The following is a 17,759-nucleotide window of genomic DNA, read 5'->3' on the forward strand; positions in this document are numbered from 1 at the left end:
TTGTATTTTTTAGTAGAGACGGGGTTTCACCGTGTTAGCCAGGATGGTCTCGATCTCCTGACCTCGTGATCCGCCCGTCTCGGCCTCCCAAAGTGCTGGGATTACAGGCTTGAGCCACCGCGCCCGGCATGGTCAGGTCTTAAAATGAGCCAGAGAATTAAAAGGCTCACCCAAATCAACTCATCCAAAAATAAGCCTTCAGAATTTATATAAATGAAAATTTGTTTGACATGGTTAGCAAACAAATAATAAGAAATATAGGAAATAACAGGAAATATTAGAGTGCTCTAGTTTTTTTTTTTTTTTTTTTTTAGACAGGAGTTTCACTCTTGTCATCCAGGCTGGAATGCAGTGGTGTGATCTTGGCTCACTGCAAACTTCACCTCCTGAGTTCAAGTAATTCTCCCGCCTCAGCCTCTGAAGTAGCTGGGATTACAGGTGTGTGCCATCATGCCTGGCTAATATTTTTGTATTTTTAGTTGAGATGGGGTTTCACCATGTTGGCTAGGCTCGTCTCGAACTCCTGACCTCAGGTGATCTGCCTGCCTCAGCCTCCCAAGGTATTGAAATTACAGGCATGAGCCAACGCTTCCGGCCTAGCTTTTTTTAAATTCAAAAATTTCAATTATTTATTGATATGAAATTTACTTAACATATAATTATCCATTTTAATGTGTACAATTTAGAGGCATTTAGTGCATTTATAATGTGCAACTACCACCTCTCTCTAGTTTCAAAACTTTTTCGTCACCCCAGAAAGATTAACCCATGTGTTCTAGTTTTTTAGATGTGATTACCTTCTTCTGTTAGCTAGGACACTGGGTATGAGTGTTCACACACGAGGACTTTATCACAAAAACAAGCTTATGCTTAAGGCATAAGATAAATAAGGGACTGGGCCTGGGAGACACTGATCAAACTCTGACTACCCTTTGATGGTTTCTCTCAATAATATTTATTGCTCTAAAGGGGAATCAGGAAATTAGCAGCTTCAGTAATACATTGACTGCTCCATTTAATTTATCTATTTTTAATTTTATTATTAATTGACAAATAATAATTGTATATATTTACGGATACAATGTGATGTTTTCATATATGTATACACCATGGAATGATTATATCAAGCTAACATATTCATCATCTCGCAAACTTATTTTTTTATAGTGAGAACACTTAAAACTCTTTTAGCAATTCTGAAATATGCAATGCATTATTATTAACTAGGATCAACATGCTGTGCAATGGATCTTGAAGACTCACTCCTCCCGCCTAACTGAAACTTTGTACCCTTTGACCAACATCCATCTGATTTAAAATGGGAGTGAAATTGCGTATATAGACATTAGGAACTCCTTGAGGACAGAGACTAAGTCTTGTACATCTTGGTATTCTCCATGCCCAACACAATAGATTGTACCTATAAGATGCTAAATAAATGCTTTTTGGTTAGAACTGTTTGGGCTGGGTGGTCTTTGCTTAGAGAATAGAGACAGTTGTGAGAATAGGAGGTAAATGTGAATTCCAGAGGCTTATAGATTTAGAGCTAGATTCGTCTTGAAAACAATTTGCAAAGTAAAAATTCCCCAGGACTTGGGGAAAGCAGGAAGACATGCATACCATAGAGCTTCCCATTAATAGAACATTTGTTGAAAATCATAATATTCTGAGTCAGAGTCCCTGTTTTGTCAGAGAACACATATTTGACTTGGCCGAGCTCCTCATTAAGGGTGGTAGTACGAGCCTGTGCTGGCGTGTTCCTTGGTGCATAAAACATCTTCCGATCCCAGTTGATATATAAACTGTTACCCAATCTTATTATTTCAACACTAAGGAGAAAGAAAAAGAATGGTTCTGCATCAGAACAGGACAAGCAAATATAACATCCTGGTTTCTTTCTTAGCAGTTCTGTGGTAGATCAGGGCTGCCATCTGAAAATCAGGGTGTCTTCCTTGGGATTCTACCCTTCTGAAGGACCCTTCCCACCAGCCAACCCATGGTAATGCTGACTTTGGCCATTATCACTCAAGGCTTTACCACCTGCACCCAGATACACTTGATTAACTCTTTTGAGTGATACCTGTCTTTTATTCTTTTTTTTTTTTTTCCAAAATGTATCCAGGAAAAGTTACAATTTTGGAATTTCTGCAGTAATGCAAGGTGTGATAGAGTAACAGTTAACTTATAAAAGGCTGTGTTGGCCTAGCTGGAGGATTATTGCTCCTGTCACATGGGGAAGACAGAGGAACTTGACACACTCAGAGTTTATTTCAGAATAAGGAAAGAAGCTATGGAAATTAGGAATAGTTTACGGGCTGAACCTCTCTGATAAATTTCCAGGCACAGTCAGCCTGCCTGTGGTGTGCCTCCTCCCACAACAATCTCTTCTCATTTTAAAAGAGTTTTCCCTATTGCCTTTGTCATACTCCTCTTCTGCTCCAAACAGCATCCATTATAGATTCTTTATGGCTAATAAGCATGTTCATTTTAAAACAGTGAAGACTTTTAAGGGGTCTCCTTCTTATCATCATTCATACTTAATGTGTTTTAGTCTGCTTTATTATAAGGGTGATTATTAGTAATCCCTGTCTGAGACAGCTGCACTGAGAGATGGGGATTTTTTCCTTTGAGGTAAAGAAGGAGGTGCTCAGGTCCTCATCATCGACTGATTATTGATAATCTCTATGCCCGGAGTTGGGACTCCTCCCGTACTTTACCATATCCAGCCACTACAGCAATCTCTCTAAACCTTAGCACATAGTAGATACTCAATAAATATTACTAAATAAGGTAATCTAGTTACATAGGGTACTTTTTTTTAATTGCCAAAAAGCCCCGGTACAGGGTTTAGAAAGCCTGGAAAGGAGGAAACTAAAATGTATTTGGGTGTATGTATGTGTAAGGAAATGCAGAACCTAGAAAAGGATGATCAGAGTAGGGTAAATACTTTTTTCCACTATTTCAAATTTTCATTCAAGGTGCTTATGAAAAAGAGTAAGAAAAACCCTTCTTCTTCTCTTCTACAACTTTTAGGAATTGAACTTAGGTCAAAATTACACTTATCTACCATCTGTCACACTGTTTCTGTGGGAAAATGCATTCTGAATTCTGATTAATTGACTTACAAGTGAATGTTTGGACCTATCTCATTGGTAAACTATGGGCTGCCTGGTCTATCTTCCTGGGGAACCTACCCATGTGTTAGCATCACCGAATTTGTGTGTATGTTTTCTAGTTATTTCATGTGTTTGTATGTCTTATTTAGTCACTTACTTTTTAAGTTATTTGAGGGCAGGGATAATTTTCTTTTTGTATAAACCACACAGTGTCTTCCTAGCACAGTATTCTGGACATGGAAGGCATTTGTGCAATCTCTAGATGTATCTCAGAGCATTTTGTAAACCAGGTACTGTGGAGAGTAAGGGGTTAAAGAGCACAAGTGTATGCTTTTTAAAAGTTCACACTCTGGTTGGGGAATTAAGTAGACAGTATGAAGTCAGCTCCTCCCCCACACCCCAAAGTGATCAAAGAAGCCTACCTGACATAGAGGGAAATGGGCACCATGGTATTGAGAATAATGAAATAGGACCAGAATATGAGGATGGCAGAGACAGCTGATGAAGAGACATATTTTTCCCACGGCAGAAAAATCTGGAAGTAGTAGCCTTTCTTGTTCTGCCAAATGCCATGCCCAACTGCTAGGACAAAACATATGATGCCTAAACCCAGGAAAATCTATAAATGAAAAAAAAAAAAAAAGAATTAAGTGAACATTTCATCCAAGATGTGTACTGCTTCAGTTCTACAGTCTAGAGCCTTATCTCTCAACAAAGTGTCCCTCTCCTAGGAGGGCGGGGAGGCCCTATAGTTCATAGGCTCTAGGCAGCAGTACATAGGACAGAAAAGAAACTCCAGTAGAAGCCCTCCTTGGACATATTATTTAATATTTACAATAATCCTCTTTTAATAATAGATGAGGAACTTAAGAGTGAGAAAGAATTTTGTCTAAAGTCACTCAGCTACTGAGTAGAAGAAACAGGTTTTGAACCAGTTCCAGAACCCAAGCACTTAATCATTCCATTATTGAAGCTGCTTTAACAGAAGTCTAAAATGTGTGGGGCTTAGCAGTTAGCGGGTGGGTGATAAGGAAACTGATATAAAAGGCTGAAAATATGGTAGTCATGTTAACATTAAAGAATTTGGTAAAACTGAAAGGTAGACCATATGCCTACTGAACCTGCAGCTCTAAGAGAAGTGGTTAGAAATAATCAAAATATTGTGTATTGGCTGCCTTTGAAAGGTATTAAAAGAAAGAGTTGGCTGTGTGCAGTGACTCATGCATGCCATCCCAGGATTTTGGAAAGATCAGACAGGAGGAATGCTTGGGGCCAGGAATTTGTGACCAGCCTGGGCAATATACTGAGACCCCATCTGTACTAAAAAAATTTTTTAAAGTTAAACGAGGGAAAGAATTAGCCAATTTGTAGGCAGAAATGAGAAGGTACAGAAACATGGGGCATCAAAGAACTATGACTTCTAGACATTAAACAGGAAGAGATAAGATTGAGACCTTAAGCAAAAAAGGCCCAATAATTATTGTCAACAAAGTGACTCAGCCTTTAGGCAAAGTTCAGGTTAAAGGTGATACCTTCTTACCCATGACTATTATTCCACATAGCCTCAACTTTCTTGCCATTAAGTTGAAAGAGAAGGGCATGGAGGGGCAAGGAAGCAAAGAAATAGGACAAACTCAAAAACTATGTGTAGGAAAGAATTTTTGGGGGCAGGTGGTTACTGACACATGAAACTAACTGGAAGCAAACAGATGAGAAGCCTTATGGGTTTTGGAGGAATGGTATTACTAGGTAACTATGAGCCTGGTCTAAAAAAGCCTGTGACTGTTTGGAAATCCTTAAAACCACACAGGGCAGGAAGCAGGTTACAAAAGCTGCAGTCCCTAAGAAGAGTATACTCCCCAACATCCACTTCAGGGTTGGTCAGCAAGGATAAAGAAAATGAGGGAAAACTTCTCAGAAGTGGAGCTAGAAATCACTGAGAGCAATGAATAAAGGAGATCCTCTCACATCTCCAGACCAAGAGGAACCTCATTTAGATCTGATGGAGAGAACTGTGCATCAGTGAGAGATCTTGGACTCTGAGTTGGATGCAGTGACTGGGTAGGATTTGGGGGAGATGATGAGGGTGTTCCATATGTGGGAGGAAAAATGAAATGGATATGATGATCAGAAGGGTAGATTGTGGCAGCGATAATCATATGTATTCATTAAATTCTATTTTCTTTTCCTTCTGAGCACATATCTAGAGCACATTTCCCAAGCTCTCTTGCAGTTATATGTAACTCTGTTCTAGCCAGCACAATGTTGGTGGAAGTGATTATGCTACTTACACGCTTGGCCCTAAAATGCTATCATGTGTGGCCAGGTGCAGTGGCTCACGCCTGTAATCCCAACACTTTGGGAGGCCGAGGTGGGCAGATCACGAGGTCAAGAGATTGAGACCATCCTCGTCAACATGGTGAAACCCCATCTCTACTAAAAATACAAAAATTAGTGGGGTGTGGTGGCGTGCACCTGTAGTCCCAGCTACTCAGGAGGCTGAGGCAGGAGAATCGCTTGAACCCAGGAGGCAGAAGTTTGCAGTGATCCAAGATCACGCCACTGCACTCCAGCCTGGGCGACAGAGCGAGACTCCATCTCAAAAAAAAAAAAAAAGTACTGTGTGAGTCTTCATATTCTCTCTTCTTCCCCATTTGCTGGTTGAATGCAGGGAATCCAGTAGAAGATCCTGAAATCCAAGAGGTTGGTGGGGCCATTAGCTAGAATGGCTAGAGTGTTCTTGAGTTATTGGTGGAGCAAGCTGCCCCTCCCCACAACAACCTTCATTGTATTGTCACATATCAGTGAGATTTTAAGGCTGTTTTTTATTTTGGCTATCTTACTTTGACTAATACAACTATACTACTCATAATTCCAGATTAATCTGATGCCCTCTATTTTTGATTATTTAACATTTAATCATTAACACACATAAAGACATATGCAGAAATCACAGATATATGTTGATGAATTTTCCCAAAGTAATCACACTAATGGAACAAATACCCAGAACAAATAAATAGAACATTCTCAGCACCCAGAAACCACCCTATATCCTATTTCAGTCACTATCCCCCTAAAATTGCACATATTTGAAGTATACAACTATATACTAGACATACACACACACACGCATACACACACATATCTGTGAAACCATCACCATACTCAAGTTAATGAAATATTCATTATTCCTAGGTTTCTCGTGCCCCTTTGTAATTCCTCCTTCCCACTTCTCCCTTCCCCTGGTCCTCAGGCAACCACTAATCTGCTTTCTGACACTTTAGAATATTTGAAATTTTTAGATTTTATACAAATGGAATCATATAGTATGTACTCTTTTTTCTGGCTTCTACTACTTAGCATAATGACTTTGGGATTCATCCATGTTTTTGCATCTATCAATCATTCATTTCTTTTTAATACTGAGTAGTGTTCTATTGTATTGATATTGCACAATTTGTGTACTAATTTTTCTTTTATTGAACATTTGGATTGTTTCCAGTTTTTGGCTATTACAAACAAGGCTGTATGGAACATCTGTGTACAAGTCTTTTCATGGACATAAGCTTTCATTTCCTTTGTACATATCTAGGATTAGAATCACTGGATCCTATAGCAAATTTATCTTTAACTTTTTAAGAAACTGCCAAATGTTTTCCAAAGTTATTATGCCATTTTACATTCCTACCAGCCCGATATGTCCACATGCCTCTAGAGACAACATGATGTTATTGAACCACCTCGAAGTCTACCCAACAGTCTTTACATCTACCCAACAGTCTTCACATCTACCCAGCAGTCTTCACATCTGTGACCTTGGTCACAAAGTATGGCTGGCTCAAAGCAACCCATCCCCATTGCTAGATAATGGGAGGGCTCATCTTTGTGCCACTGATGGGAAGGTCTTTGAAGACAAGACTAGAAAAGTAGGAGGAACTGGGACCATTCCCAGAAACTGAGATTTTAAATTATTTTTTATTACGGAAAATTTAAAACACCAATTAAAGTATATAAATAGGACAAGAAACTCCCATGTACCCATGTACCCATCACCCAGCTTCAACAATTGTCAATTCATAGCCAGTCTAATTTCATCCAAACCTCCTCTTCCCCTGCCTTCCCAGAACAAATCTGTCACATTATGCAATTTCATCTGTAAATAATTTAATATATAGCTCTAAATGGTAAAGATCTTATTTTAAAACATAATCAAAACCAGTATTACTTAAAAATTAACACTAAATGCTTAATATTCAATATCAAAAACTGGTATTTGAGAGTTGAGTAAGGGGCCGGGGAACAATAAAACAAAGGAGAATTGGGACAAAACACATAAAATCTGCTTTTATTCCTAGCCAAATCCAGATTCACGCTGAGTAGCTCAGCTTTTTGTGATGAGGGTTTCTCTGGGGCCATGCAATCTTTCCTTCTCAATCTTATTCCCACTTCTTTATCTTTCTCTTCAATTAATCATGTGAAAACAAAGCTATTCTCATGGTTCAGATAAAGCCTCAGTGAGTTACTGATCTGAGTCTGAGTTCTACTGCTCACACTAAGCCACCAGAAAGGAAGACCACTTCTCATCAGCCCAAGCCCCAGAAAGCAGGGCTTCCCCCACAGCCTGAATCCTGAAGGTGTAGGGCACAGTGTTTTCTTTCTTCATTGCTAGAGCTTTTCCTGCCATCATGAGGCCTTCAAAGCCCTTGCAGATGTTCTACATTTCTTTTTATTGTGATAGGGATTTTTAGTAGTCTTTAAAGCTTCACTTTACCTCCTTTCTATAAGGAGAAAGAAACAAGGAATCATTAGTTTGTTTCGTTATTGCTACAGACCCTAGAGATAACTTAATACCACACCTAGTCAGACCAAAGAAGTGCAGACAGCCTCCCATTTAGCAAAAAGTGGCTTCAATAAAGACTGAAATAAATAATTTTGTCACTCTTGACAAAACTGACCTAGAACCAAGGCCACTGGTCTCATAAAGGTGCTCCCTGGCCTCATAGGCAGCCTGTCAAAAGAAAGCACTCCTTGGGGCCTTTGACCCTTCATATCTGTGCTTTACATTGTGCCTTACCCCAGAAGGAGATCCTGGATCTCTGGCACCATTTCCATTTCATGCACTTTGCTCATTTGTCTCACAAATACACTCCTCATTAACAGATCATGATTTAGAAGGCATTGTCACTGGAAGTTCTGGTCACTGAGGAGAGAGAAGGGATCTAACCTCCAGCTCAGCTGTGAGCTCATCAGGAAGCAGCTTTGCTAAATGTGCTTCCTGTGTCTGCCAGATTTTCTTCTAAGAGCCATTTCCAAAAAATGGGGGAAAATGAAGTGTTTAAGTCAGGAGGATTTCTGGTTCAGCTTAATTCAAGAAATGGAAGTGTTTTACCTATCACTACATCGGCAATGTCCTGGCACAAATACCACAGAAACAAAACTGCTGAGCTGATAAGAACCTAGCTAATTCAAGGATATCTCTTCATTTAATACTTCAATAGAGATTTACTAAGAGCTACTTTGTGCAAGGCACTTCCAAAAATATGAAGATGAATATGGTGTAATTTCTACTGTAGAGGCTCATAATCTGGTGGCTAAGATGTTCATTCATGTTTTTCACTCTCTCAACAAATAATAATGAAGCTCCTGTTATATGTCAAGGATAGTTCCAGGGACTTAGGGACACAGTGGTGAAAAAAGACAACATCCTTATGGAGAGAGGTAGACAACAAACAACAAATGAAAAAAATATCATTTAGTGATAAATGCTCTGAGGAAAATAAAACAGGTTAATAGAATAGAGGGTCTTGGTGGGGGTGTTAGAGACCTTTTATCTGAAAAGGTAGCACTAAATGATGAAAAAGAAGCAAGCCATGCAAAGACTTGGGGGCAGACATTGCCAGCAAGGGTAAAGGTCCTAGGGTAGGAACAAGTTTGCTCTCTTACTTGACTTGTAGTTTTCCTGGGTACAGATTTCTAGGTCAAAATATGTTTCACTAAGAACTTTGAAGGTATGACCCTACTGGTTTCTAGGACCCAATGGTGCTTTTGAGAAATCTGATACCAATCTAATTCTAATTTTTGTTAATATCTTATTTTATTTCTATGAGAATTTTAAAGGGATTTCTCTTCTCTATAACTAAACCTTTCTAGTTTGACCCTCTGTTTAAAAACAAATTATTTCTCTCATATTTTCTATCTCTGTGTCTTTTTGTTTTATGGTCCAGGAGAGATTTTAATTCTTAAATGGGTTTTAAAAAAAATTAGCAATCCCATTTTTGCTTCCCCAAATGCTATTTTGTCGTTGTTCTTAGATGTTTTTCTTCTTTCCCCCTTTTAAAGCAACCTATTCTTACTTTATATATGTAATTGCTTCTTTTCTCTGAGAATAGTCATAAAAATGTTTTAAAGTTCTTTTCTTTTCTCTTCCCTGATATATAATTTGTTTATTCTAGGTTCAGGTATTTTTTTTTAAGATGGGATATTGCTATGTTGCCAAGGGTAGAGTGCAGTGGCTATTCTCAGGTGCAGTAATGGTGCACTATAGCCTTGAACTCATGGGCTCAAGTGATCTTCTTGCCTCAGCCTCCTAAGTAGCTGGAAACCACACCCAGCTTCCAGGGTCAGTTATTCTATTTGTTCATCCTCATCCACCTTTTTATGCTACTTGTTTCCCTCTAGTCCACTTAAAAATATAAGTAAAATAATAGTTTGATTATTATAGGTTGCTGGAGTAGACTTCATTTCTTTTGGTTAATTTTGTTTTCCTAACAGACCACTCCTCTGAATGGGAAATCATGAGTTCTGTGTAGGTAGAAAGAATATGTTGTTTAACAAATTTCACCCTAGGGTGTACAAGAAACTTGCAGGCAAACTCAAGCCCCCCAAATTTTAAATTAAGTGGGTTTTACTCTAAGTGCTGACACATTTACAAGCCTTAGTTCTCTGCAAGTAGGTTGTTAAATTTATTTCAAAAGCAGTTCTTTTATTTGGGACTGGTTATTAATCCTTTGTCAGACGGACAGTTTGCAGATATTTTCTCCCATTCTGTGGGATGTCTCTTCACTTTGCTAATTGTTTCTTTTGCTGTGCAGAAGATTTTAAACTTAATGTGATACCATTTTGTCAATTTTTGCTTTGGTTGCCTGTATGCTGGGATTATTAGGAGCTCAAATAACTCTATAGGAAAAAACCTGATAGTCCAATTTAACAATGGACAAAAGATCTGAATAGGTATTTCTCAAAAGAAGACATACAGATGGCAAACAGGCATATGACAAGGTGCTCAACATCACTGATCATCAGAGAAATGCAAATCAAAACTATAATGAAGCCAGGCAGGGTGGCTGATTTCTTATTGCTCAACGTCCTTTTCTTTCTAGTTGAAGGACTCTCTTCAGCATTTTTTTGTAGGACAAGTATGATGTTAATGAAACTGCTCAACTTTTGTTTGTCTGGAAAAGTCTTTCTTTTTCCTTCATGTTTGAAAGATATTTTCAGTAGATATACTAGTCTAGGTAAAGTTTTTCCCCTTCAGCATTTTAAATATGTCATGCCACTCTTTCCTGATATGAGTTCTAAATTTCTTTTCAAAGAATTAATATGTCAGTATGTTCAGTTCTTTCCCTTCTAAACTTCCTCGTAAAGCAACCTTTTTCGATTACCTACTCCACCCTGACTCATTCCAATTACCTACTCCACCCTGACTCATTCTGATCACCTGCTCCACCCTAACTCATTCCAATTGCCTGCTACCTGCTCTACCCTGACTCTCACCAAAGCACTCACCCCATCATTCTTTTTAAATTAGCCATTCGGAATTAGTTTAGCCTATGTAGTCTAACCCTAGCCAATAGGGGAATGACACAGCAGTAGGGACCACGTGCGCCAGGGATAAGAACCCCTTTCCCTCCCTTGTCCAAGTGTGAGCTCACCGTTGTTCCATCTGTAAGGGCACACCCTTCTATATAGAAGTAACTTGCCTTGCTGAGAATTAAAAAGAAAATTTTATATTCGAGTGCTATTTCTTTTGTGGCACCGAAACTTTATATATAACAATTTGGGGGACTCATCCGGGATTACATTCCCCTCCAGGATAGTCTCTGGTTCTCTCTCGTGAGGAGGTGCACCCTGCCCTATTGTGGCGGCCTCAGGGGTGAGAAATCTAGACCCACCCAGTGTGAGGAATAACCTGAGCTCTCAGCAACACGGGGCGGCGGGGGGGCGGGTGGTGCGGGGGGTACTGGCCAGCAACCTAGCTTAAAGGATCTTCACATACTGCAGCAATGACTTTGTGCACAGACCAAGGAAGGAGATGTCACCGGAGCCAGTAAAGTACTTCCTTGGTGGTCAAATTCTGGAGGGCTAAATGTGTATGCGTGTGAATGATCACCAACAACCCTGCTTGCGGTGTTGTTCGTGTGGATGGTTACTGTCAGGCCTCTGAGCCCAAGCTAAGCCATCATATCCCCAGTTACTTGCACGTATACATCCAGATGGCCTGAAGCAACTGAAGATCCACAGAAGTGAAAATAGCTTAACTGATGACATTCCACCACTGTGATTTCTTTCTGACCCTCTCTAACTGATCAATGTTCTTTATAATCTCCCCCACCCTTAAGAAGTTTCTTTGTAATTCTCTCCACCCTTGAGAATGTACTTTGTGAGATCCATCGCCTATCCCAAAACCTATAAGAACTAATGATAATCCCACCACCCTTTGCTGACTCCTTTTTCGGACTCAGCCCACCTGCACCCAGGCGTTGCTCACACAAAGCCTGTTTGGTGATCTCTTCATACGGACACATGAAACAGTGACAAGTCCTACTGCTGGAAGGAGTGAGTGGGTCCTCTCTGTGGTTCCGTAGCTACCTCATATGGCTTAGGGAGGATCCTGCCGTAGGATTTACACTGGCATGCCAACACTAAGAAGGTCCTGATTCTACCTTGGGGGAGTGGCCAGAGAGAACAGCATGAGTAGGAAGCGTGCAAAGGACCTTCAGAGGGGGAAAAGGGGAGAAACAGGTCAACCTTCCAAGACAAGCAAGACACCCCCTGGTTTGAGGGGTTGAGCCTTCCAGGACAGGCAAGGCGAGACACCTCCTGGTTTGAGGGGTTGAGCCTTCTGCTAATTTCAAGGGTTGAATCTGACACAATACCCCCACCCCGCCCCCGGCCCCCGCCGCTGCCGCCCTTTCCTTTCTTCTTGGGGAAAGAGAGAGCAGCTCCACTCCTGCAGGTTCCTACCCTAGGGGAAGAGAGAGAGACAAACAGAAAGGAGAGAGGGAAAGAGAGGCAGAGGGAAAGAGGCAGAGAGAGAGAGAGAGAGGGAAAGAGGCAGAGAGAGAGAGAGGGAAAGAGGCGTGCGTGGGGAAGAGAGGCAGAGAGAGACAGAGAGGGGAAAGAGGCAGACAGGGGAAAGAGAGGCAGGGCCAGGGGAAGAGGCAGAGAGACAAAGGAGGGAGTCAAAGAGAGAGAAAGAAAGAGAAAAATAGAAGTAGTAAAGAAAAAAACAGTGTACCCTATTGTCAGGCCTCTGAGCCCAAGCTAAGCCATCGCATCCCCTGTGACTTGCACGTGTATATATATATATGCCCAGATGGCCTGAAGTAACTGAAGAATCACAAAAGAAGTGAAAATGTTCTGCCCCGCCTTAACTGATGACATTCCACCATAAAAGAAGTGAAAACGGCAGGTCCTTGCCTTAAGCGATGACATTATCTTGTGCCTGGCTCATCCTGGCTCAGAAAGCTCCCCCACTGAGCACGCTGTGACTCACACTCCTGCCCGCCAGAGAACAACCCCCCTTTGACTGGAATTTTCCTTTACCTACCCAAATCCTATAAACGGCCCCACACTTACCTCCCTTCGCTGACACTCTTCGGACTCAGCCCGCCTGCACCCAGGTGATTAAAAAGCTTTATTGCTCACACAAAGCCTGTTTGGTGGTCTCTTCACATGGACGCGCATAACACCTATTCCCTTAAAAGCCAGGGTAAATTTAAAACCTGTAGTTGATAATTGAAGGTCTTCTCTGTGACCCTATAACACTCCAATACCACCTGGTTGTCAGCGTAAACAAGGGTGTAGCCCAAAAGCACTGAGGCCACTGACAACCTGTAGCCTTTCTATCAAAAATCCTTAACCCAGTAACCAGTGGGTGGCCCAAATGCATTCAGTCTGTAGTGGCAACTCCTTTGCTAACAGAAGAAACCAGAAAAATAACTTTTAGAGGAAACCTCATTGTGAGCACCCCTCACAAGTTCAGAACTATCCTGTCAAAAAGCAAAAAGGTAGCTTACTAACTCAAAAATCTTAAAGTATAGGGTTATTCTGTTAGAAAAAGATGATTTATCATTAACCACTGAAAATTCCCTTAACCCAGTAGGTTTCCTAACCGGGGATTTAAATCTTAATTACCATACAAAGGTCCGACCAGACCTAAGAGGAGCTCCCTTCAGGACAATACTACAGATGGTTCCCCCCAGGGTGATTGAGGAGGGGAAAAAAAACAACAAACCACAGTGGGTATTCAGTAATTGATAGGGAAACTCTTGTAGAAGCAGAGTTAGGAAAATTGCCTAATAACTGGTCTGCTCAAACCTGCAAGTTGTTTGCACTCAGCCAAGCCTTATAGTACTCATAGAACCAGGAAGGAACCATCTATACCAATTCTAAGTTAATTTAGACTAAACAAGGTCTTATTAACAGCAAAGGAGAATTGAAATCCCAAACTTAGAAGGTTTTCAACAAAAGTAAAGTTTGCTAAAAGTTAACAGTGTAACATGTATTATCCTAACTTCTAATCTTGTGGCCTTAAGCAGTCTAGTCCACAGACAGGAAGGAAGTTCGCTTTAGAAAAGAATGGTTATCATCTTTGGGAAAATTAAAGAAAACAGAAAAAAAGCGGGGGTGGGGGGAGAGTTTATGTAAAAAGAATGTTATATGGTAAATTCTTGTCCTAAAATAAATTAACTAATTGCTTAAAAAAAAGGATGTTTACAACAAGTCAGATAGTTGAGGCATGTCGAAGAATTATCTGTGAAAGTCGTGGGAAAAAGAAAGGTTATAAAAGGAAATTTATGCAAGAAATGTTGTATAATTTAAAAGTAATTAGGCCTCCTAAATATAAAACTATTGAAGAAACAGTTTATGTGCAAAGTGTGTAAGAAAAGTAAAATATACTTTTGGTAAAAAGATTATAAGGAGGCATAAGAATGTGAATTTTTACTACATTAAAAGGTTAAAAATACTTTTTTTTGTTTTAAAGGTCTAAGCAAGTTTTAAAATGTTAATTTTAAAGGAAATTCTGTATGTAAACATATTAGCTAAAGTTAAAGAGGTATACAGTTTTTCTGTGAACTGAACATTAAAATAAAAGCACAAGTTTTTCTTAAAGCACTAACCTCTTTAACAAAAATTATAAAAAAGGTTAAAAAGAGTCTATAAAAACCTTACCTTATGGTCAGACATTAAAAATTGGATAAATATATCTACAAGGTTGTATTAAAATTAAGTTTAACATTAACAACCCACTAATATAAAGGTGAAATTTAGATTATCTGGTATAAAAATCATACAGGAAGCATTGTTAAATACAAAATGGTGTTTGGCTTTCTTTGGTCTAAAAACTAATAAAAATAGGTGCTAAAGGAAATTTCTCAGTAAGAAGGGTACCAAAGACTATGAAGTCCACTGCTGATGTCCCCACATTTAAAACAGAAGGTCAATTTCTTAGAAATCATATACTTGGTTTATCTTCCACTTTTCCTTTCCCTCAAAACTAAAAGACTTTTAGCACAGGTACCATCCCTAGAATTTCTAGTAAACCAGCACCAGCCTGAAGATCATGTTCTCATCAAAAGGTGGAAAGAAGGAAAACTCGAGCCAGCCTAGGAAGGACCCTACCTTATGCTGCTAACCACCGAGACTACTGTTCGTTCAGCGAAAAAGGGATGGACTCGTCACACACAAGTCAAAGCGCCACCCCCTCAAGAGTCGTGGACCACAATCCCAGGGGAAAACCCTACCAAACTAAAGCTAAGAAAAATTTAACTCTTTCATCTATTCTATTCCTTTTATTCTTTCCTCGCTCTATTGCTGACCATCTAGTTATTAACATAACCAAGTCAATTTTGCCTCAAACTATTGCATTTAAAGATTGCCTTGTTATACCCTGTGGGGACTTGCCAAGTCAAAGACAGAAAAGTACCTCTGTCTCTCCTGACTCTCCTCAGAATGGGCATTAGTAAATTGGGACCATTTAATCTGGGGAGATTTCAATAAAGACCCCAGTGTCAATCAGGAGTCGTGCCCCCCAATGTATAACTTTTATGCATAGTTGATTTAACGTTCTGTGGACCACTAAAGAGCAAGGATAGACTGCCCCAACCAGTTTTTGCAATTTCCTAAAACCATACATTCATTTTACTATTTGACAGCCCCCCTGTCAGCTAAACTAGTGCAACCATCTACAGGCTATTATTTCAAGCCCCCAAAGTTCTCCCCTTTTCTAAGCTGGTTCCCTTCTTTAAGCCAGTTTTATGGTATGGGGGCTGAGGTTTCAGGGAGAGACACTATTGGATTCTTTAAAATGCATTTCTTTGATCCCCTGCGGCCTGCACCTGCCTCTAAGCCTTTTTCCAAAACCTCTCACATCGGAACCATTGATCCTCCTCCATCTAACGACAAGGCCAAGAGAGTGATGGTAGAAGTTAAAGACTTAAAACAAACTTTGGCAACTGAGACAGGATACCAAGATGTAAATGCCTGGTTGAAATGGATCAAATATTCTGTCGGCACGTTAAACAAAAGCAATTGTTATGCTTGTGTGCACAGCAGGCCAGAGGCCCAGATTGTCCCCTTTGCACTAGGGTGGTCCTCCAGTCAACCAGGCGTGGGCTGCATAGCAGCTCTTTTCCAAGATTCTACAGCCTGGGGTAACAAGTCATGCCAAGCTCTCACTCTGCTATATCCCGAAATCCGGAACCATGCAGGTCAGCCCCCGAAGGCCATCCAGCTTCCATCTCCCAACACTAAGTTCACTTCCTGTCTCTCATGACAGGGAGGAAACTTAGCGTTCCTTGGAGACCTGAAGGGATGCAATGAGCTTAAGAATTTTCAAGAGCTTATCCAGCCTGGGTGACAGAGAGAGACTCCGTCTCAAAAAAAAAAAAAAAAAAAAAAAAAAAAAGAGCTTATCAATCAGTCAGCCCTTGTTCATCCCCAAGCAGATGTGTGGTGGTATTGTGGTGGACCCTTACTGGACATTCTGCCAAATAACTGGAGTGGCACTTGGACTTTAGTCCAATTGGCTAACCCTTTCACCCTGGCATTTCATCAACCAGAGAAAGGAAAAATAAGACATTGTAAAGCTAGAGAAGCCCATTATAGGTCTTTCAACTCTTACGTCTATTTAGACACAATTAAAGTCCCACGGGGAATATCAGATCAACTTAAAGCCCAAAGTCAAATAGCTGCAGGATTTAAGTCAATATTTTGGTGGGTGACAATTAATAAAAATGTAGATTGGCTAAACTATGTCTATTACAATCAACAGTGATTTATTAACTACACTAGAGATGCTGTTAAAGGAATAGCTGAGCAATTAGGGGCTACTAGCCAGATGGCTTGGGAAAATAGGATAGCCTTAGACATGATATTAGCACAAAGAGGAGGAGTTTGCGTCATGATTAAAACTCAATGTTACACCTTCACCCCAAATACCACCCCTAATAAAAGTATAACAAAAGCATTGCAAGGTCTGACTGCTCTATCCAATGAGTTAGCCAGCAACTCAGGGGTAAATGACCCCTTTACAGGATGGCTAAAAAAAAATGTTCGGCAAATGGAAAGGAATAATAGCCTCAATACCTCCTTCGCAGCCGTAATAGGTGTATTTATTCTTGTCAGGTGCTGTGTCATACCATGCATCCGTAAGTAGATGCAGAGGCTCATGAAAATGGCACTTACTAAAACCTCCCTTAACTATCCTCCACCTTATCCAGAGAAGCTTCTTCTTTTACAAAATCAAGCAAAACAACTAAGCCAAGACATGTTTTAAAAAAAGTTTGAAAAGAAAGTTGTAAGGAAATACAAAGGGAGGGATTATTAGGTATGAGTTCTAAATTTCTTTTCAAAGAATTAATATGTTTATATGTTCATTTCTTTGCCTTCTACTTTTAAACTTCCTTGTTAAGCAAACTTTTTCGATTACCTACTCCACCCTGACTCATTCTGATCACCTGCTCCACCCTACATTCCAATCACCTGCTCCACCCTAACTCATTCCAATTTCCTGTTACCTGCTCTGCCCTGACTCCTGCCAAAGCACTCACCCCATCATTCTCTTTAAATTAGGCAATCAGAATTAGTTTAGCCTGTGCGGTCTAACCCTAGCCAATAGGGGAACAACACAGCAGCAGGGGCCACGTGAGCCAGGGATAAGAACCCCTTCCCCTCCCTTGTCCAAGTGTGCGCTCACCATTGTTCCATCTGTAAGGGCACACCCTTCTATATAGAAGTAACTTGCCGGCCGGGCGCGGTGGCTCAAGCCTGTAATCCCAGCACTTTGGGAGGCCGAGACGGGCGGATCACGAGGTCAGGAGATCGAGACCATCCTGGCTAACACGGTGAAACCCCGTC

General features: G+C 40.3%; 1 protein-coding gene across 1 annotated transcript in view; it reads right to left on the reverse strand.

The window, feature by feature from the left end:
- Positions 1 to 17,759, reverse strand: part of LOC111536839 (phospholipid-transporting ATPase FetA-like) — a 114,842-nt gene that overhangs the window by 45,269 nt on the left and 51,814 nt on the right. The window contains exons 11-12 of the mRNA XM_023203361.3: positions 3,539 to 3,735; positions 1,621 to 1,829 (exon numbers count right to left, since the gene is read on the reverse strand). Coding sequence (XP_023059129.2) covers positions 1,621 to 1,829; positions 3,539 to 3,735 — 406 coding nt within the window. The remainder of the gene's footprint in view (positions 1 to 1,620; positions 1,830 to 3,538; positions 3,736 to 17,759) is intronic.

The sequence above is a fragment of the Piliocolobus tephrosceles genome, chromosome 14 (genome assembly GCF_002776525.5).
Source record: "Piliocolobus tephrosceles isolate RC106 chromosome 14, ASM277652v3, whole genome shotgun sequence".
NCBI classification, from domain to species: Eukaryota; Metazoa; Chordata; class Mammalia; order Primates; family Cercopithecidae; genus Piliocolobus; species Piliocolobus tephrosceles.